The sequence below is a fragment of the Trichechus manatus genome, unplaced genomic scaffold (genome assembly GCF_000243295.1).
Source record: "Trichechus manatus latirostris isolate Lorelei unplaced genomic scaffold, TriManLat1.0 scaffold00040, whole genome shotgun sequence".
Lineage (NCBI taxonomy): Eukaryota > Metazoa > Chordata > Mammalia > Sirenia > Trichechidae > Trichechus > Trichechus manatus.
Window position 1 is genome coordinate 9,797,110 of NW_004443976.1, and position 21,741 is coordinate 9,818,850.

Here is a 21,741-nt window from a genome sequence, read left to right on the forward strand (position 1 = left end):
GCTCGACCTTTTTTTTTTTTTCCTTCCCTGTTCTCATCTCAGTTGTGTGGGGCGGGAATGCTAAATTGAAGGGCAGGAATATTCATGCACATAATGTAATCATCTTTCACGGAGCCAATTATCACGTACCTGTTTCTACTTTCAGGCTGAGAAATACATCAGACACCCACTGCTAAACCCAATAATGCAAGGGCCATTGCTAAACCAAGTGAAATAATTGTCCACTGTATTTTCCTGCAAATAACATACCCACATGAATAACATGCCCACATAGAACAAGGCCAGGGGCTGACTGGAGAACAGACCATCAACTGCTCATATGCAAGTTCAAGTTGAAGCTGAAGAAAATTAAAACAAGCCCACGAGACCCAAAGTATGACCTTGAGTACATCCCGCCTGAATTTAGAGATCATCTCAAGAATAGATTTGACTAATGACTGAAGATCAGACAAGTTGTAGGATGACATCAAGGACATCATCCATGAAGAAGGCAAAAGGTCATTAAAAAGACAGGAAAGAAAGAAAAGTCCAAAATGGATGACAGTAGAGAATCTGAAACTTGCTCTTGAATATAGAGTAAATAGCTAAAGAGAAAGGAAGAAATGATAAAGTAAAAGAGCTGAACAGAAGATTTCAAAGAGTGGCTCGAGAAGACAAAGTAAAGTATTATAATGAAATGTGCAAAGACCTGGAGATACAAAACCGAAAGGAAGAACATGCTCGGCATTTCTCAAGCTGAAAGAACTGAAGAAAAAATTCAAGCCTCAAGTTGCAATATTGAAGGATTCTATGGGCAAAATGGAGTCTTGGTGGTACAGTGCTTAAGAGATACGGCTGCTAACCAAAAGGTCAGTAATACAAATCCACCACTCGCTGCTTGGAAACCCTATGGGTAGTTCTACTCTGTCCTATAGGGTTGCTATGAGTCGGAATCAACTCGATGGCAATGGGTTTGATTGGTTATTATGGGCAAAATATTGAACAATGCAGGAAGCAACAAAAGAAGATGGAAGGAATACAGAGTCACTGTACCAAGAACAATTGGTTGACGTTCAACCATTTCAAGACATAGCATACGATCAAGAACTGATGGTACTGAAGGAAGAAGTCCAAGCTTCACTGAAGGCACTGGCGAAAAACAAGGCTCCAGGAATTGACGGAATACCAAACGAAATGTTTCAACAAATGGATGCAGTGCTGGAAGTGCTCACTCGTCTATGCCAAGAAATTAGGAAGACGGCAACCTGGCCAACAGAATGGAAGAGATCCATATACTTGCTCATTCCAAAGAAAGGTGATCCAACAGAAAGCAGAAATTATTGAATAATATCATTAATGTCACACGCAAGTAAAATTATGCTGAAGATGATTCAAAAACAGTTGTAGGGGTACATCGACAGTGAACTAGAAGAAACTCAAGCTGGATTCAGAAGAGGATGTGGAACGAGGGATATCATTGCTGTTGTCAGATGGATCTTGGCTGGAAGCAGAGAATACCAGAAAGATGTTTACCTGTGTTTGATTGACTATGCAAAGGCATTTGACTGTGTGAATCATAACCAATAATAACATTGGGAAGAATGGGAATTCCAGAACACCTAATAGTGCTCATGTGGAACCTGTACATAGACCAAGAGGCAGTCATTTGAACAGAACAAAGGGATACTGCATGGTTTAAAATCAGGAAAGATGTGCATCAGGGTTGTATCCTTTCACCAAACTTATTCAATCTGTATGCTGAGCAAATAATCCAAGAAGCTGGACTATATGAAGAAGAATGTGGCATCAGGATTGGAGGAAGACGCATTAACAAACTGCGATATGCAGATGACACAACCTTGCTTGCTGACAGTGAAGAGGACTTGAAGCACTTAACTGATGAAGATCAAAGACTACAGCCTTCAGTATGGATCACACCTCAACATTAAGAAAACAAAAATCCTCACAACTGGACCAATAAGCAACATCATGATAAACGGAGAAAACAAAGTTGTCAAGGATTTCATTTTACTTAGATCCACAATCAACGCCCACGGAAGCAGCAGTCAAGAAATCAAACGTCGTATTATATCAGGCAACGCAAACTCTCAGCCACTAAGCTTTATCGTCTAAACTCTACTAAAGGCTGCATCAGGATGCTGTGAATTTCTTCTCCCTGTGAAGCTCTTCCTACGGCAGTGCTGAGAAGGGGAAAAAAAGCATGCAGCTAAGAAAAATCTGACAGGCAGACAGAATTCCTAGGTAGAGAAAGCAGAGGTTTGGGGATAGGAAATGAGCCAGGGGGAAACACTCAGATAAACATGTGAGCGAAAGGCCTTTTAGGCTCCTCAAAGTGATGGAAGAGAGGGCTGAGTCTAACTACAAAATAATGGTCAAAACATCTGGTTGTATTAAAGAGTTAGTTTTATAAATATCACCTATCTTAAAAGATAAAGACAGTTTATATAACTATGCTTCTTGGGGAAAAGAAACAGTTATCCCAAAACTGGCAAAACAACCTTGGAATTTAGACTTTGAGATTATAAACAAATGCCCTATTGCCACCTGGTTAACAGACTGCTGAAAGTCATGGAAGTTTTCTTGAAGAGAAAATAACACCTTCGAAGCTTAATTTGCAAAATAAGTCATGAAATGCCAACATGTGACAGTAACAACCCCTTTGTCCCCCCTCCCCGCCCCACGTGTGACAGGCTATCAGTGTGGACCTGGCAAAGAGTCAACACTCAATGTTTGTGGATTCACAGCTCAATTCCATAGAGAATCTGAATTCATGCCTGTCCTTTCTGTGAACAAATATATTTATATGTATATTTATATGATTATGATTTTAATTTATGATGTATTTTAGAATGGAATCAAAATCTTCATTTGGTTCTGCCTGAATCCTATTACAGGTGTGTACTGAAATATCAAATTGATGGCCATCTGTGAGGCAGTTGCTCTAAATCAAGGGCTATATTTAGAAAGAGTCTGCTTTCAAGAACAGTACCTCTCCTTCCCCACCGCCACTGATGACCCTTTTACAGTCACTCGTGGTAGCGATGGCGGTCACTCCGATCCTGTGAGCACTGTTAATGACATACATCAGCCGGCCTGTCTCTGGGGCGAAGGCTCGGATTTTACCATCATCCCACGCTGGTATGAAAGGGAAACAAAAAGCAGGCGGGATCAGTATACTCACCCTCTCTCCACACAGAGAGTGCTGCTCTCTTATATCATCAATGGGCATCAGAACTGGGAGTAGTGGTGGTGATAGAAGAAAGAGGAAGCCCCCACCTACTGCCACTAATCACATCCCCTGTCCCTTGATGTCCCAAACTGGTAACCCCTGGCTGAGGGAAAAAGAGTTCTTTGTCTTGGTTGAAACTTCTCTAGGCATATCCCATTCCAGGTAAGGGAGGGTGGGAAGAGAAGGAAGTAGGAGGCCACCTCCCTTCTCTCCATGAGCTGCAGACTTGTACATACAACTCTCTATAGTTGATATCATCCCCGAAATGTATAATTTCACATTTTCAGATAAAGCACTGATTTTCCGGCCCACATCCTTAAATCTGCTGCTCCTTGCACCACCATCTTCCCCATCCAATAAAATTTGCCATCATTCATCTAGTTGCTCAAGCCAAGAACCTCAGGGTCATCCTTGATTCCTCTCTATTCCACACTCCCCCCACCCACACATATTCAATCCATCCACAAGTGCCATCAGCTCTACCTTTAAAAAACATCTAGAATATGATCACTTCTCAATCCTCCACTGCAGCCACCCTCCTCCAATCCACTCCCGCCATTTCTCTCTTGAATTATTGTAACAGCTTCCTCCTCCAGCTTCCATTCTTGCTCTCCTATAATCAGTTATCTACACAGCAGCCACGGTGAACCTTTTAAAACCATGTGACCTCCCTGATCAAGAACTTCCAAAAGGTTTTCCTACTGTACTCAGAATAAACATCCAAATTTCTTTATCCTACACAGTAACTAGTATTCACCCTCTACCTACCTTTTCAATGTCCATGTCATGGACTGAATTGTGTCTCCCAATTTGGCTAGGCCATGATTCCCAGTATTATGTGACTGTCCACTGTTTTGTCATCTGATGTGATTTTCCTATGTGTTGTAAATCCTACCTCTATGATGTTAATGAGGTGGCATAGGTGGCAGTTATGTTAATGAGGCAGGACTCAATCTACAAGATTAGATTGTGTCTTGAGTCAATCTCTTTTGAGATATAAAAGACAGAAGCAGCAGAAAGACAGGGAGACCTCATACCACAAAGAAAGCAGCACCAGCAGCACAGCGTGTCCTTGGGACCCAGGGTTCCTGCTTGGAGAAGCTCCCAGCTCAGGGGAAGATTGATGACAAGGACCTTCCTCCAGAGCTGCCTGAGAGAGAAAGCCCTCCCCTGGAGCTGACACCCTGAATTTGGACTTCTAGCCTACTAGACTATGAGAGAATAAACTTCTGTTTGTTAAAGCCATCCACTTGTGGTATTTCTGTTATAGCAGCATTAGATAACTAAGACACTCCCCTTCTACCACTCAAGCTCCCAACATACTGCTCAGTGATTTCCCACCTCAGGGCCTTTGCACTTTCTATTCCCTCTGTCTGGAACACTCTTACCAGGTCATCATATGGCTGGCTTTAGTGTCACCTCTTGACCAATTTTAAATAGGATGCTCAAGGTAGATCTCATTTCAGCAAAGATTTGAAGGAAGTGAGCCATGGGGGCATCTGGGGGAAGAATATTCCAGGCAGACAGAGCAGCTAGAGCAAAGGCACTGTGCCCAGTGTATTTGAGGAACAGCAAAGAAGCAAGGATGGCTGGAGGGGGTGCGTAGTAAGAGAAAGATCAGAAGTAAGAAGGTGGAGGTGGCAGAGAGAAAGAAGATCATGTAGGGTTTTATAGGCCATTGCAGGGACTTTGTCTCTTGAGCCTTAGAAATGACATAACCTGCCTTACATTTAAAAAGAGAACAGACTGGGAAAAGAGGGTGATGGACAAAGGTAGATGCAAGCAGACCAGGTAGCAAGCCATTAGAGTAACCGGGGAGAGAGCTGATGGTGGCTAGGACCAGGGTGGAGATGATAAGAAGTAATGGAATGCTGGATACATTTTGAAGTTAGAGCTTTTAAGGGCATGTGAATGTAGGGTATAGAGCCCTGGTGGCGCAGTGGTTAAGAGCTACAACTGCTCAGCAGAAGGTCGGCAGTTCAAATCCACCAGCTGCTCCTTGGAAACCCTATGGGGCAGTTCTACTCTGTCCTATAGGGTGGTCATGAGTTGGAATCGACTTGATGGCAATGGGTGGTTGTGGGGTATTAGAGAAAAAGAGAAAGATGACTCCAAGATTTTTGACCTGAGGGTTAGTTAGCTCTAAGTACAATGTACACCAACAGCTCCTGGTGGCCACTGTGTGGAGAAGTCACCCCTGAGAGAGAAGCCAACATGGAAGAAACAGCCAAGAAGAGAGGGAATGAGATGGGTTCTTGATGCCATTATGTTAATAGCTGCACCTAAAGATCCAGCCTCCTGAATTTTCATTGATGTGAACCAGTAAATTTACTTTTTGACCACTGAGAAATTTGCATATGTGCTGGACATAAGAAAACATTAAGAAATTGTTATTTCATAGGAAAATAATATTTTTAGAGATGCATACTGAAGTATTGAGAGGTGGAATATCATGGTGTTTATAATGTATGCTAAAATACTTTGGCATAAAATAATAAATCGAATTAAAAATAAATAAACTCCCTTGGGGGCATAATTTAGTTTAATTTGGATTTTTATCTCATTTATTTTTTGTGGAGCCCTGGTGGCGTAGTGGTTAAGAGCTCAGCTGCTAACCAGAAGGTTGGCAGTTCAAATCCACCAGGCTCTCCTTGGAAACTCTATGCGGCAGTTCTACTCTGTTCTATAGGGTCATTATGAGTTGGAATTGACTTGATGGCAACAGGTTTTATTTTTGGGGGCCCTGACTCAGTGAGTCCTCAAATCTACCTTGTAATTGAATTTACTAGATTTCTCCGCTCTACAGAAGGATAGGTGCTATATGCAGCAATTTGGGAGAAAAGGAATTGCCATTTGGTTCTTCCTAGCTCTGAAACACTCCCAGAGGGAGGGGAACTCAAAAGAGAGGCTAGATTACAAGAAAGGAGGGGGGTGGACAGTGGGAGGCTGTTCCAGGTGATTCCCACATGGAGACTACTGTAGAAAGAGAATGACAAGAATCAAATCCAAGGCCGGAGCCCGAATCCGAATCTTGACAGGTAGATGTTACCTGAAATGATGCTCTTCCCATCTCTCATGAAATCAATGCCGTGGCAGGTCATGTTGGGCACAGTGATCCGCAGCAGCTCCCTGTTGGACAACATGTGCCACACTCTGATGTCTCTCTTGGCACAGGTAGCAAACAGCTCAGCAGTGCCACTGCAAAGAAGCCATAAACAGACTAAGAGATGCAGCCATAAAAGACACACAGTGTTTCTCAGATGTGTATTTGACAATAAAATGTGGTTCACAAGGATATAGGGAAGGGTGCGTTTTAGATGTCACTGACTATCTGAAGGCTTGATAATCTTACAAATTTCTTGTGTAAAATAGCATTTGATGCCCTCAAATCATCTGTGGCCATTTTTTTGCAGTCCTTTTCCTTTAGGAAGGGTAGGGTAAAGCTGCTCAAAAAGAAAAAGTCAATTTAAAAGTCTCTCAATGCTCTAGTAGACTAGACAATGGTAAGTAACATCTCTTCAGATTCACATCTGTGGAATATTTATATTAAAAGAGGCTCAACAAACCTTTCCCTGTAAAGTAGACAATCTCACTAAAATTTCAAAGAAGAAAATGACAAGTATGCTAGGATTTATGTTTGCAGACAACCCAAACACTTCTTTGCTTAGTTATGAGGAAATATGAGATGTGGGCAAGGAAGAAAATCCCAGTAAATTTATCTGTCAGTTGTTGTTTTTTTTTTTTTTAAAGACAAATATAGGAAAGTACCAATATGTAAAACAATTATACAATTTATGTTGATGGTGGTGGAATAATTCAGAAAAGAATAGTGAAAATGGTTGTACAACATGAACAATGTAATCAATGTTACTGAATTATACATGTAGAAATTATTGAATTGGCAAATGTTTTGTTATGTATATTTTTACCACAATTAAAATAAATGATTACACATTATTCCAACTTGGATAAGTAAAAGGAATAATACTGGGGTACAATAAAGACCATCTGCTTTCTAAGTATACATTTCTAGCTACAGTCTCTCAGGAAACTGAAGCTAACTTTTAGATCTAAGTATTTCTTAAGTAATTTCTACATTTCATAATAAGCACATTCATAAAAAGAAAGAATCCTTCTCTTTTATTTTAAGACCCACTCACTTTGGAATTAATAGAAAAATAATGGAAAGTGAGCTCTGAAAGAGGTACATGAGTTACTCATAAAAATAAAATATCATGAAATGAATGCCCCTAGAGAACTTTCCAAACTCTCCCTACCCTTGATGGACAGTTCACTTCCTCAGGAGTCAAGCCTAGTCCAAAAATAAGCCTTTCAAATTATAGATTGCTCTTAGTTTAAGATCTGAGAGATTAAATTCCAGGAAAAATGCAAACAACCGGAATGTCCATCAACTAATGAATGGATAAACAAAAAGTGCTATATTCATAGAATATTACTAATCAGTAAAAAGGAATAAAGCACCAATAAATGCTATAATATGAACCTGAAAATATTATGCTAAATGGATAGGGTGATGGTGGAACAACATGATGAACATAATTATTGTTACTGAACTGTACCTGTAAAGATTGTTGAAATGGTAAATGTTTTGTTACATATATACTTACCACAATAAAAAACAAATTAAAAAAGAATTATGCTAAGTGAAAGAAGCCAGTCACAGAGGACCGCATATTGCATAATCCCATTTATATGAAATGAACAGGACAGGAAAATCCACAGAGATGGAAAGTAGATTATGGTGGTGGGCTGGGGAAGGGAGAGAAGGAAGAGAACGTGGGGGAATTGGGGTAACTGCCAACGGATTTCTTTTGGGGATGATGAAAATATTCTAAAATTAGATTACAATGATGGTTGCACAACTCTGTATATATACTAGAAACCATTCACTTGTACCTTCTGAATGGGTGAACTTTACAGTCCTTAAATTATATCTCAATAAAGGTATTTAAAAAAAAGAAAGAAAGAAAAAGAAGAGGTACAAAGCCTAAATAGATCAATAACCATATAAGAAGCTGAAAAGATAGCTTAAAATCTACCTTTAAAAAAGGCATCAGAACCAAACAATTTTACAGATTCATTCCACTGAGTTCCTTAGGAAAGGAGATAAAAGTGAGCCACAAAGGAAACGATTCATTTATTTTCAAATAAAGATGCATACAGTGAGAAAGCACCAGCCATGTTCACTATTAGAATTATTTGTAAGAACCTAATTGCAAGGACTCAGGGAATCCTGATCTCACGATCTCAGGATTGAGTTTTGAAAGTGAGTCTTACTAATGTATACAACAATGCCTTTGAGTTTTGTAAATTCAAGCTAAATAATGAGGCCGTTCAGAGCAAAAACTGTCTGACCAACTTCCTGGAATGGATCTTACCAATGACAAAATGTGTTTCATAATCAAGTAATGGCAAACCATGACTGAAGTTCTTTTTGATGGTGTCTTAGGCTGAGTTCTCTAGAGAAGCAAAACCAGTAAAGCGTACAAGTATGTATATATAGAGATTTTTATCAAAGAAATGGTTCATGCAATTGTAGAGGCTGGAAAGTTCCAAGTCTGTGGGTCAGGATAGAGGCTTGTCCTGATTCACGTAGCCAAGGGGCTATCAAACCCAAGATCAGCAGGTCAGACAGCAGGGCTCTTGTTCACAGGCTATGAAGATTAACAGATCCCAGTATCGGCAGGCAAGATGGCAGGTAAGCTGTTAGCTCAAGTCCAAAGAACTAGAGGTCAGATAAACAGGAGCCAGTTGCAGGATGCAGAGCAAGCAAAAGCCCCCAAGTCTTGCCAGACAGTCCACCTGTATTAGATACAGGCCACATCCCCAAGGAAACTCCCTTTCAACTGATTGGCTACTGACAGCAGATCCCATCTTGGAAGTGATCACATTAGATTTGAAAGTGAACACATCATTATATGATTGCCAAACCATTGACAATCATGGCCCAGGCAAGTTAACACACAACCTTAACGATCACAGATGGCTATTTGCTTCATTTGCTCTGTGCGGCATTTACCAAGAAATACAGCCGCTAGATTCAGACGGCCTCTTACACCCAATACCATCAGGTCTGCCAAATCTGGAAGACCGAAGTATACAAACAAATGACTTGAAAGAGTTTTGCCAGGAGGTTCCACTAAGCTTATTCCAGACAGCATTGGGAAAAACAGGAAAGTTTTGCTAGTCTATTTATCCTTTACATGATGGGTTTATTAGAAAAGTCAAAATTCTAAAGAAGCCCAAATCTGAGTTGGGAAAACTAATATAACTACATGGTGAAGGCAATAGAAAGTCTATTAAAATAACTCCTTCCATTAGAAAATTTTAAGGAGATGCAGTACAATGAGTTACTTAATATGGCCCTTCCAGCCATAGCCTGGAAACCCTGGTGATGTAGTAGTTAAGCACTATGGCTGCTAACCAAGAGGTCAGCAATTCAAATCCACCAGGCACTCCTTGGACCCCTATGGGGCAGTTCTACTCTGTCCTATAAGGTTGTTATGAGTTGGAATCAACTCGATGGCGATGGGTTTGGTTTTTTGGTTTTAGCCATAGTCTTTGTGACTCACATACAATGATTGAGTGGAACTATGCAAAGATGGTATATGGAACCCTAACAAAGGGATTGGTCAGTTTTGCCATCCTGCTAGACTTAAAAGGAGACATCCCAGAGGCGGGAAGAAAGGATCTCACCACCACCAAGAAAGAAGAGCAAGGAGTGGAGTGAATCCTTTGGACCCAGGGTCCCTATGCTGAGAAGTTCCTGGAACCAGGAGACTGAGAGAGAGAGCTATAAAACTAAAGATGGTGAAAAGCAGTGGCAGAGAAACGACGGCAGCAGAGGCAGGAAACAGCAGGAGACTGGCAGGAGATGGCGCAGTGGGCTTCCTGGTCCAGAGCAAGAAAACTGACTACCTTCAGGCAGGAGACTTGCTGGCAGAGTAGGATGCCTCTGTGTACTTGTGGAAGCTGGGTTTGCTGACCCATGGAGATAGAGCTGAGTGCCTTCAGGCCAGGGCTTACTAGAGGAGTCGGGTGCCTCTGTGCACTTATCAGCACAGCTAAAAGAGCTTTGTAACACTTGCCCAGCAGGGCAGAGGCCAGGCCGAAGGGCTGAGGGGCCAAGGACTAGGGAGATACCTGCCTGGGGGTACAGCTGAAAAGAGGCTGTCCTGATGGAAGAACTGTATCCTGAGCGTTCCTGAACCTGAATCGTAACCTGTTACTTCCCTAATAAACTCCACAATCGTGAGTATTGTCTGTGAGTTCTGCCTGACCATTGCAACGAATTATCGAACCCAGCAGTGAAGTAGAGAGTGCTGTCAGAGGGATGGTTGGTGTCAGAATTGGTGGGGAGAGAGGAGGTATATCTGACCTCCGCCTCATAGGAATCAGCCTCGGACTGTTGATCTTGATTTTTAACCCCTTGTGAAGTTAGAGGAGGTCAAGGCACCACCTCTGTGCTTTTTTATAGGAGAGAAATCATAATTATATTAATAGATGTTGAAAATAAATTAATAAAATTAAATTCCCTTATACAAGGTATCAAATGTCCACAATCTCAAAGTTTTAGGACGAAAACATTTTTGTGTTTTACTTACAATGGAAAGACAATATCCTGGACAGCTTCAAAGTGACAAGTAGCAATGAGAGTCTCTTTGAAATCTGTGAAGTTGACACGATAAATGTGTGATTCTTCTGTTCCTACAAAAAACTGGTGTCCTTCGCCTCGAAGTGTGATGGAAGTGATGCCACCCTGTAACTGAATTCTCCTTTAAAAACAAGAAAAAGCAAAGTAGATCCATTCAATCAATCAACAAATATTTATTAACCATCTAAATCATTGTTGTGTGCCATGGAGTCAATTCCAATTCATAGTGACCCTACAGGACAGAGCAGAACTCCCCCATAGGGTTTTCTAGGCTGTAATCTTTACAGGAGCCGATCGCCAGGTCTTTTCTCCTTCGGAGACGCTGGTGGGTTTGAACCGTCCAGTTTTCAATTAGCAGCTGAGCACTTAACTATTTCTCCATCAGGGCTCCTTATCTAAATCATTACAGTATACAAAACATGCACATTACAGTATACAAAACATGACACAGTTGTAAAGGCAGGAATATTGTGCACCCCATGGTCAGTAAAGGTTAAATGGTAAGGGAAGCTTCATCAGTGAGATACAATCTGAAATGGATTGTGCAACGCGGTAGGATCTGGACAGAGAGAACATTCCAGGCAGGCATATGGGTGCAAATGACCATGGCAATTAAACACTCCATTAATTCCATTTCTGGGAAATAATCCTAAAATCAGCAATTAAAAAAAAAATACTTTATGTCAAAGGATGTTATCATAACCTTGTTTAAGAGAAAATGTTAGAAACAATCAAAATATCCAATGGTAACAATGGTTAAAAGAGCCATGAGGCACCAATTTCGTAGAATATTTGGCTAGCCTTTCAAACGATGGTTAAAAGGCTACTTTGTAATATTGAAATGCTTAGGATGCTTGCATTAAGTAAAAAATCAGGATGCAAAATTTTATATTATTTAAAATTTATATGAATAACAAAGAAAAAAATAATAAAATGTTAACAATGGGTTGTGTTTACCAGAACTTGCAGGAATTATTTTTTCTTCTTCTACACTTTAGACTCTGCCCCCTCCCCAAATGTTTAATGAGCATGAAGTGTTTTGTTTGGTTTACAGAACATATAAATAAATGAGGCCATAAGCACACAACCTTGCTCTGCAACTAATTTAGGGTTTTTTGTTTGTTTCTGTTTTTGTTTTAAGGAGAAAATGGCATCTTTATTCTGTTGAAAATTCCCACACAAGAGCATAATAGTCCAAATTATCTAAATTCTGTGCATATTTGTCCCTCATGAGGATTTGTGTGTGTGTGTGTGGTGAAAATGTACACAACAAAACACACACCAATTCAACAACTTCCTAATTTAGTTTGACAATAAGTAGTCATTCAATGGGGGTTTTGGACAAGAAACTAGACTGGGAAATGCAGTGTTTTAGAAAGGTTAATTTGTTGGTGGCACACAGAACAGTTAATGAAGAAAGGATGTTTATAGCAAGGATTTTAATTAAATAGACCCCAAGGCATATCCCAGCTTCTTCACTAACTTGAGCTCTGTGACTCTGGACAAGTTGCCTCAGTTTACTCAACCACATATATCTCCTGCCTTACAGAGTTGTAGTAAAGATCAGAGGCAATGCAGGTAAAGCACATGAGCTCATAGAGAACAACCAGGGAACACTGGCTGTGGGGTAAGAGATCCCGAGAGGACAAGGGGAAGTCCAGAGCTACGGCGTAAGGGATCCCCCAGAGCTAGGGAGGGTGAGGCCAAAGGCCTCATGACTTCAGCAGTCTGTTCGGAGCACACTTCTTCCTTTTCTAGTCTCCACGACTTTTCATGTGAGCTGCCTTATCAATCTACTAAAATCTAAGGAGGCAGAAATCCCTGCATCCAATCTGAGCCTAGCTGCCACACAGGGTTGTTTTGAAGACATTAATATCACGTCTTCTGGAGGCAGAAACTTATAATAATTGCTTTGAGTCTTATTATCTTCATCACAGCGTGAGCAATTGCATATCAAAAACAAGAGGTGAAAAAATTAGAGCTAATTTATTACATTCACTTCATGTATCCAAAGTCCGTCCATCATTGTTCTACAGTCCCCTCCCTCCTTAGTCTTCCTCAAACAACCACAAAACTGGTCAAAATATATTCTCAATAAGACCTACCCCGACCGCAGAATGTAAAATTGCATTCTGATCCCCTACTCTCCCCGTTTAGGCCCTGATCCCCCTCACCCTACTTCATTCATCCCCATGGTACTGATCACCCTTTAAAACCATGTACTTTTTCCTGTTTATTTTCTGATCATTTTTTTCCTTCTGCTAGAATGTCAGCTCCATGAGGGCAGGGAGCTCTTTTCTTCTTGGTTTGCGTTATTCATCGATATATCCCAGGCACCTAGAATAGCGCCTGGCACATAGTGAGTGCTCTACACGTATTTGTTTGAGTGAAGACAGCTGATGCTTGTTTCCACAGTGCACATGCTTTCTAGGAGCTAGCAGAGGCCACATGGAGCATGTCTATGAGTGGCTGGCCTTTTGTTAGAGCTGAGCTCAACTTCTGCCTCTGTTCCTCTGTGAAGCCTCTTCCTTGACTTCTCCAGCCCAGCGTGATCACTCCCTTCTCTGATCTTCTCTCTGACATCCATGATATATTTTGCTTTATCTGGACCATGAAGTGTGTGCTTATACACCATCTTATATTGTAGTGACTGTTTCATGTGTATATACTTTATCCCCAAACCAGATTGTAAGTTCTAGGAGAGCAAACAACGTACCTTATTTTTCTTTACTGTTTTACTATCTAGCACAATGGTTTGGACAGATGAAGTAGTCAATAAATATTTATTGATGACGATGTATAAGGGTTTCCTTCATTTTATTTTAATTAGATAAGCCATGAAAGGTGCACAGCATAGTATCTGGCACATAGAAATTGCTGGTAAATGTTGGCTACTTGTATTAGAGTTTGTATTCAAATGTATTAACTACTAGCACAGTTCCTGGCACATAATAGGTACCCAATAAAATTTGTTGAATAAAACAATTTTGAAAAGTTTGAAATTTGGTGTTATATGTTGGATACATTTATAACAGCACACTTCCTTTATACTGGCTCAATGCATTAGCTAAATAATAATAATGTATTTATTAAAAGGATAGTATCCCCTTTGGGTAGGTTAAGAGCTTGACTGCTAACCAAAATGTCGGCAGTTCGAATCCACCAGCCACTCCTTGGAAACCCTATGAGGCAGTTCTACTCTGACCTATAGGGTCACTATGGGTCGAATCGACTCAACGGCAACAGGTTTAGTTTGGTTTGGCTTTGGCTTGATTCAACATAAGCCATTGTCTTTTCATTGGCAAAGAAACCATCAATTTACTGTGATTCCAACTACTCATTTTAACAGCAAGAGGACATTGTTTTACCAAATGTCAATTTGCTACTATCACTTAGTTGCTGGCTTGAAGCAAACCTCCCTCTGGTGGTTGTATCCCTATCACAACCCTGCGGGACCCAGAACTTACTTGATAACTTTGTAGCTGGGGCTTTTACAGAAGACCAGCAGTCCAGCTCCAGAGCCCAACAACAGACCCCCCGTCTTCAGGCACTTGACAGCTGACACCCCCTGGGGGAAGAAATATCCTTTAAGAAAAAGACCAAGGAGTCTTATCATTAAGAGTCTATGCAATTCCCCTGGAGAATGGGAAACAGACAAGAATGGCCTTTATCACTATTCTTATTCAACATTGTACTGGAAGTCCTAGCTAGAGCAGCTAGAGCAATAAGGGAAGAAAAGGAAATAAAGGGCATCCACACTGGTAAGGAAGAAGTAAAACTATCCCCATTCGCAGATGATATGATCCTATACATAGAAAATCCCAAAGATTCCACAAGAAAGCTACTGGAACTAATAGAAGGATTCAGCAAAGTAGCAGGACACTAGATCAGCATACAAAAATCAGTTGGATTCCTCTACACCAACAAAGAGAATTTTGAAAAGGAAATCAGGAAAATGATACCATTTACAGTACTCCTCTAAAAGATAAAATACTTACGAATAAATCTAACCAGGGATGTAAAAGCCTATATAAAGAAAACTATAAAACACTACTGCAAGAAACCAAAAGAGACCTACATAAATGCAAAAATATACCATGCCAATGGATAGGAACACTCAACATTGTGAATATGTCAATACTACCCAAAGCGATCTACAGATATGATGCAATCTTGATCCAAATACCAACAGAATTCTTTAACGAGTTGGAAAAACTCATCACCAACTATATATGGAAAAGAAAGAGGTCCCGGATAAGTAAAGCATTATTGAAGAAGAACAAAGTAGGAGGCCTCACACTACCTGATCCCAGAACCTACTATGCAGCTGCCTCAGATTGAATTGTGTCCCCCCCCCCCCAAATACGTGTATCAATTTGGCCAGGCAATGATTCCCAGTACTGTGTGATCGTCCAACATTTCGTCATCTGATGTGATTTTCCTATGTGTTATAAATCCTATCTCTATGATGTTAATGAAATGGGATTAGTGCTAGTTATGTTAATGAGGCAGGACTCAATCTACAAGATTAGATTGTGTCTTAAACCAGTCTCTTTTGAGATATAAAAGAGGGAAGCAAGCAGAGAGACGGGGGACCTCATACCGCCAAGAAAGCAAGGCTGGGAATAGAGCACATCCTTTGGACCCAGGATCCCTGTACCTGAGAAGCTCCTAGACAAAGGGAAGACTGATGACAAGGACCTTCCTCCAGAGCCAACAGAGAGAGAAAGACCTCCCCTGGAGCTGATGCACTGAATTTGGACTTCTAGCCTATTAGACTGTGAGAGAATAAACTTCCGTTTGTTGAAATCATCCACTTGTGGTATTTCTGTTTCTTTTTTTTTTTTTTTAATTTATTTTATTATTTTTGTTGTCGTTCAGAATATACACAGCAAAAAACATACACCAATTCAAGTTGCTACACATACATTTCAGTGACAATGATTACATTCTTCAAGTCGTGCAACCATTCTCACCCTCTCCATAATTTTATTGATGCTGCCTTTGCTTGTCTCAGATGGGTGTCTCTTGATGGGTCATATTCTTGTGACCTGACCTTACCAATGCCAGTAAATTTCTATTAGTCCTTAAACTAGCCCATATCAGATTTGGCCCACCCCGCATGCCCAGAAGGGCCAGCTGTGACCACTAACTGACCTCAACAGAGGACGCAGCAACAGGAGGAACAAATCAGAAGGAAAATCATCACCCGGACCCTATTCTGAAGCAAGAGGTCTGACAAGAACCACATCACCTCCTGTTTCCTGGTCACCTTCTAGAGTTTTCCCTCCCCAGAACACCTGCGCAGCGGCCAGCTTGCTGCCCAAATCACATATAAGCCCTGCTTCCCCATGGCTCGAGGAGCCCGGACCTGAGGAACTTCCTCCTGGTTCCTTGCTCTGTGCATTGCAATGAAGTTACTTTCTCAACGACTGGTGTCCAGATAATTGGCAAGTCTGAGCGCACCAGACAAGGACCTACCTTTTAGGGTTCAGTACATTCTCAAATCTGTTTTTGCTTCACATACTAGGTTTTTGGTTTGTTTTTTCTTTTGGTACTTCAGATGAAGGTTTACATAACAAACTAGCTTCTCATTAAACAATTAGTCTACATACTGTTTTATGACTTTGGTTACCAACCCCACGACATGTCAATGCTCTCCCCTTCTCAACTTTGGGTTCCCTATTACCAGCTTTCCTGTCCCCTCCTGCCTTCTCGTCCTTGCCCCTGGGCTGGTATGCCCCTTTAGTCTTGTTTTGTTTTATGGGCCTGTCTAATCTTTGGCTGAAGAATGAACCTCAGGAGTGACTTCATTACTGAGCCAAAAGGGTGTCCGGGAGCCATACTCTCAGGGTTTCTCCAGTCTCTGTCAGGCCAGTAAGTCTGGTCCTTTTTTTGTGAATTAGAATTTTGTTCTACATTTTTCTCCAGCTCTGCCCAGGACCCTCTATTGTGAACCCTGTCAGAGCAGTCAGTGCTGGTAGCCAGGTACCATCTAGTTGTGCTGGAGTCAGTCTGGTGGAGGCTATGGTAGTTGTGGTCTATTAGTCCTTTGGACTAATCTTTCCCTTGTGTCTTCGGTTTTCTTTATTCTCTCTTGCTCCAGATGGGGTGAGACCAGTGGAGTATCTTAGATGGATGCTCACAAGGTTTTAAGACCCTAGATGCTATTCACCGAAGCAGAATATAGAACATTTTCTTTAGAAACTATGTTAAGCCAATTAAGCTAGATGTTCCTCGAGACCATGGTCCCCATAGCCCTCAGCCCAGTAATTCAGTCCCTCAGGGAGTTTGGACATGTCTATGGAGCTTCCATGACCTTGCCTTGGACAAGTTGTGCTGGCTTCCCCAGTATTGTGTATTTCACTTGTGGTATTTCTGTATAGCAGCACTAGATGACTAAGACAAAAGCTATGGTAATCAAAACAGCATGGTACTGGTACAACAGAGAGACACATAGATTAATGGAACAGAATCAAGAACCCAAATGTAAATCCATCCACCACCTATGGTCAGCTGGTCTTTGACAGAGGGCCAAAGTCCATTAAATGGGGAAAAGACAGCCTCTTTAACAAATGGTGCTGGCATAACTGGATGTCCACATATAGAAAAAATGAAGCAAGATCCATACCTTACACCATACACAAAAACTAACTCAAAATGGATCAGAAACCTAAATGTAAAACCTATAACTATAAAGCTAATGGAGGAAAAAATAGGAACAACACTAGTGGCCCTAATACATGGCATAAATAAAATACCAAACATAACTAAAAATGCACACACAGCAGAAGATGAACTAGATAAATGGGACCTCCTAAAACTTAAATATTTATGCTCAACAAAGGACTTCTCAAAAAGAGTAAAAAGTGAACCTACAGACTGGGAAAAATTTTTTGCTACAACGTATCCAACAAGGATCTAATCTCTAAAATTTATAGAAAACTTCAACACCTCAACAATAAAAATACAAACAATCCAACTAAAAAATGGACAAAGGGTATGAGCAGACACTTCACCAAAGAAGACATTCAGGCAGAAAACAAACATATAAAGAAATGCTCTCAATCATCAGCAATTAGAGAGATGCAAATCAAAACTACAGTGAGATACTATCTCACCCCTATGTTACTGGCGCTAATCAAAAAACAGAAAATAACAAACATTGGAGAGGCTGCAGGGAGATTGGGACTCTTACACGCTGCTGGTGGGAATGCAAAACGGTACAACCATTTTGGAAAACGATATTGCTCTTCTTTAAAAAGCTAGAAATAGAAATACCATATTATCCAGCAATCCCACTCCTAGGAATATATCCTAGAGAAATAAGAGCCATCACACAAATAGACATATGCACACCCATGTTCACTGCATTATTATTCACAATAGCAAAAAGATGGAAACAACCTAGGTGCCCATCAACAGATGAATGGATAAACAAACTATGGTACATGTACATAATGGAATACTATGCAAAAATAAAGAGCAATGATGAATCTGCAAAACATCACACAACATGGATGAATCTGGAGGGCATTATGCTAAGTGAAATAAGTCGATCACAAAAGGACAAATACTGTACAAGACCATATTAGAAAAACACATGAAAATGTTTCTATACAGAAAGAAACAATCTTTAATGATTATGAGGGAGGGGATGGGGAGGGAAAAACACTAATATATGGGGCCCTGGTGGCACAGTGGTTAAGCATTTGGCTGCTAACTAAAAGGTTTACAGTTTGAAATCTGCCAGTTGCTCCTTGGAAATCCTATGGGGCAGTTCTACTCTGCCCGATAGGGTCACTGTGAGTCGGAATCAACTAGATTGCAATGGGTTTGATTTTTTTGGTTTAAAATAGTAGATAAGCGGTAATTTTGGTAAAGAGTAAGACAGTACACAATACTGGGGAAGTCAGTACAACTTGACCAAGGCATAGCCATAGAAGCTTCACAGACACAGCCAAACTCCCTGAGGGACCAAGCTACTAGGGCTGAGAGCTGGGCATCATGGTCGCGGGAGACATCTAGCTCAACAGGCATAACACAGTCTATAAAAATAAGTTCTACATCTGACTGGGTGAGTAGTGTCTGTGGTATTAAAAGCCTGTGAGCAGCCATCTAAGATACATCTACTGGTCCCATCCTGTCCGGAACAAAGGAAAATGAAGAAAATCAAAGACACAAGGGAAAGATTAGTCCAAAGGACTAATAGACCACAACTACACAACCTCCACTAGACTGAGCCTAGAACAACTAGATGGTGCCTGGTTACCACCACCGACTGCCCTGGCAGGGATCACAGTAGAGGGTCTCGAACAGAGTGGGAGAAAAATGTAGAATAAAATGCAAATTCACACACACACAAAAAGACCAGGCTTGCTGGTCTGACAGAGACGGGAGAAGGCCCCAGAGTATTGCCCCTGGACACCCTTTTAACTCAGTACTTAAGTCACTCCCAAGGTTCATCCTTCAGCCAAAGATTAGACAGGTCTATAGAGCAAACAATAACACATGGGAGGAACATGCTTTTTAGTTCAGTCATGTATAGGAGATTAATGGGTACATCAGCCCAAAAGCAAAGATGAGAAGGCAGGAAGTGACAGGAAAACTGGACAAATGGAAACAGGGAACCCAGGGTGGAGAATGGGAGAGTGCTGACACATTTTGAGGTTGGCAACCAATGTCACAAAACAATTCGTGCATGAACCGTTTAATAAGACACTAATTTACTCTGTAAACTTTCACCTAAAGCACAATTTAAAAGAAAAAAAAAGAACCCTTGAGTGAACATTCTCAGCATTTGTTCAGGGACTATAAAGTTTGAAGAAGCAAGGAAAACGAAGAGTTAAACAGAGCCTCTAAGTTATGTATGTGTGATTTCTAAATAAACTTTTTAAAAACTATAGACGATAGTGGTTAAGTGTACAGGTTCTGGAGCCAGTCAGTGGCGTCCCTAAGGGGGTGCAGGGGTGCCAACTGCACTCTCTGACACTGTCAGAGGGAGTGACACTGTCAGAGGGGGTGACACCAAAACGACCGCAGGGTCCAAGGCGGCTGAGAGCAAGCTGGGGCCGCTGGGGGAAGGGCCACCAAGGCAGTGGCATCACTAGAGCTGCTGTTACCCATCATCTAGTGCAGGAACTCATCCCCTCCCCTCCCCCAACACCGGCCAGTTAGGGTGCGGGTGGGTGGGTCAAGGCATCTGCCATTGGGCTGAGAGGATCATCCCCACCTTGGCCAATCTGAGAGGAGAGGAACTGCAGGGAGGTGGTGGAAGGGGCGGGGCACGAGGCTGGGTATGAGGCCCACAACGGGGCGGTGCGGGGCCAGGCCGCTCCGTCCACCCCGATGGTGACATCATGAGTTACCACACTGAGTGAGACCAACCCTAGTGACGCCACTGGCCAGCCTGCCTGGGTTCAAATCACGGCTCTACTACTTGCTTGCCATAACATCTGAAATGGCACGTGCCTCAGTTTCCTCTTCTGTAAGATGGGTAAAAATGGTCCTGACCTCATCGGGTTGTTGTGAGGACTAAATGAGATGATGCAAGAAACGAGCTTCGCTCTGTGTCTGGCTCATTATAATCAGAATGTATTAAGCAGGTACTGTGTTAAATAATATTTATCATCATTATCACCATCACCATCACCATTATTATCATCATCTCTGTGCCTGATAGGTCCATTTTAAATTATTCCAAGAGGGCAGTGGTGGTTCAATGCTCACCTTCTATCCAGGACACCCAGGTTCGATTCACCACCAGTGCACCTCATGCTCAGGTACCACTGAGCTTGTGTGTTGTTATGATGCTGAACAGGTTTTAGCAGAACTTCCAGACTAAGATGGACTAGGAAGAAAGGCCTGGTGACCTACTTCTGAAAATCAGCCAATAAAACCCCTATGGATCACAACAGTCCCATCTCATTGTACATGGGGTCACCATGAGTCAGGAGGCGACTTGACGGCAACTAACAACAACAAACTATTGCCATTCTTTACCTTTCTAACCACAGAACAAACATCTAAGTAGAGTTTCAAAATGGGTAACCGTCCAAGATCACTCGGTATGCAAATCAAAGGTCTTTGTTGGTGCCCCATCCCCTCATCCCATAAGACTTATTTTCTTTCCACCCATATAGGAGGCGTCTCCTTCTTTGTGAAATTTACCATCTAACCTGAATGGTTAGGAATTAAAGCATACGTAAAAGACATAAATGCCGAAGGTTTGAGGATGCTAAAACAGCCAGCCATCTTTTCTGGACAGGCATTTGGTCCCAAGTACTAGGCATCAGAAATATCCAGATCAGTAGTTTTCAACTAGTATTTTATGGAGCCCTTTGGAGGTGTGTTGGGAGTCCCTGGGTGGCACAAACAGTTAAGCCCTCAGCTGCTAACTAAAAGGTTGGAGGTTTGAGTACACCCAGAGCTGCCTCGGAAGTAAGGCCTGGAAATCTACTTTTGAGAAAAATCAGCCATTGAAAACTCTATGAAGCACAGTTCTACTGTGACTCACATGGGGTCGCCATGAGTTGGAATTGACTCAAAGGCAACTGGTTTAGTTTTGGAGGTGTCTCAGGAGTTGGAGCTGGCAGGGCTCTGAGCCTTGCCCTCTTTTAACCTGATCTGCTTTGCTTTTCTCTATTAATATGTTGGAATCTCTCTCCTAAAAATAATTGGAAGAACCTTGACCTCTTGTGGAGTCTCTACCTATACATTTATAGCTGTCTCCCACTCCTATAAAACCCATTGCCATCAAGTCAATTCCGACTCATAGCAACCCCATAGGACAGAGGAGAACTGCCTCCATACAGTTTCCAAGGCTATAAATCTTTAT

General features: G+C 41.5%; 1 protein-coding gene across 2 annotated transcripts in view; it reads right to left on the minus strand.

The window, feature by feature from the left end:
* The window catches only part of CFAP52 (cilia and flagella associated protein 52), a 57,424-nt gene that overhangs the window by 8,500 nt on the left and 27,183 nt on the right, over positions 1-21,741 (minus strand). For both annotated transcript variants that reach the window (XM_004375985.1, XM_004375984.1), the window contains 4 exons: positions 14,372-14,472; positions 10,855-11,025; positions 6,279-6,427; positions 2,990-3,135 (listed from right to left, as the gene is read on the minus strand). In XM_004375985.1, coding sequence (XP_004376042.1) covers positions 2,990-3,135; positions 6,279-6,427; positions 10,855-11,025; positions 14,372-14,472 — 567 coding nt within the window. The remainder of the gene's footprint in view (positions 1-2,989; positions 3,136-6,278; positions 6,428-10,854; positions 11,026-14,371; positions 14,473-21,741) is intronic.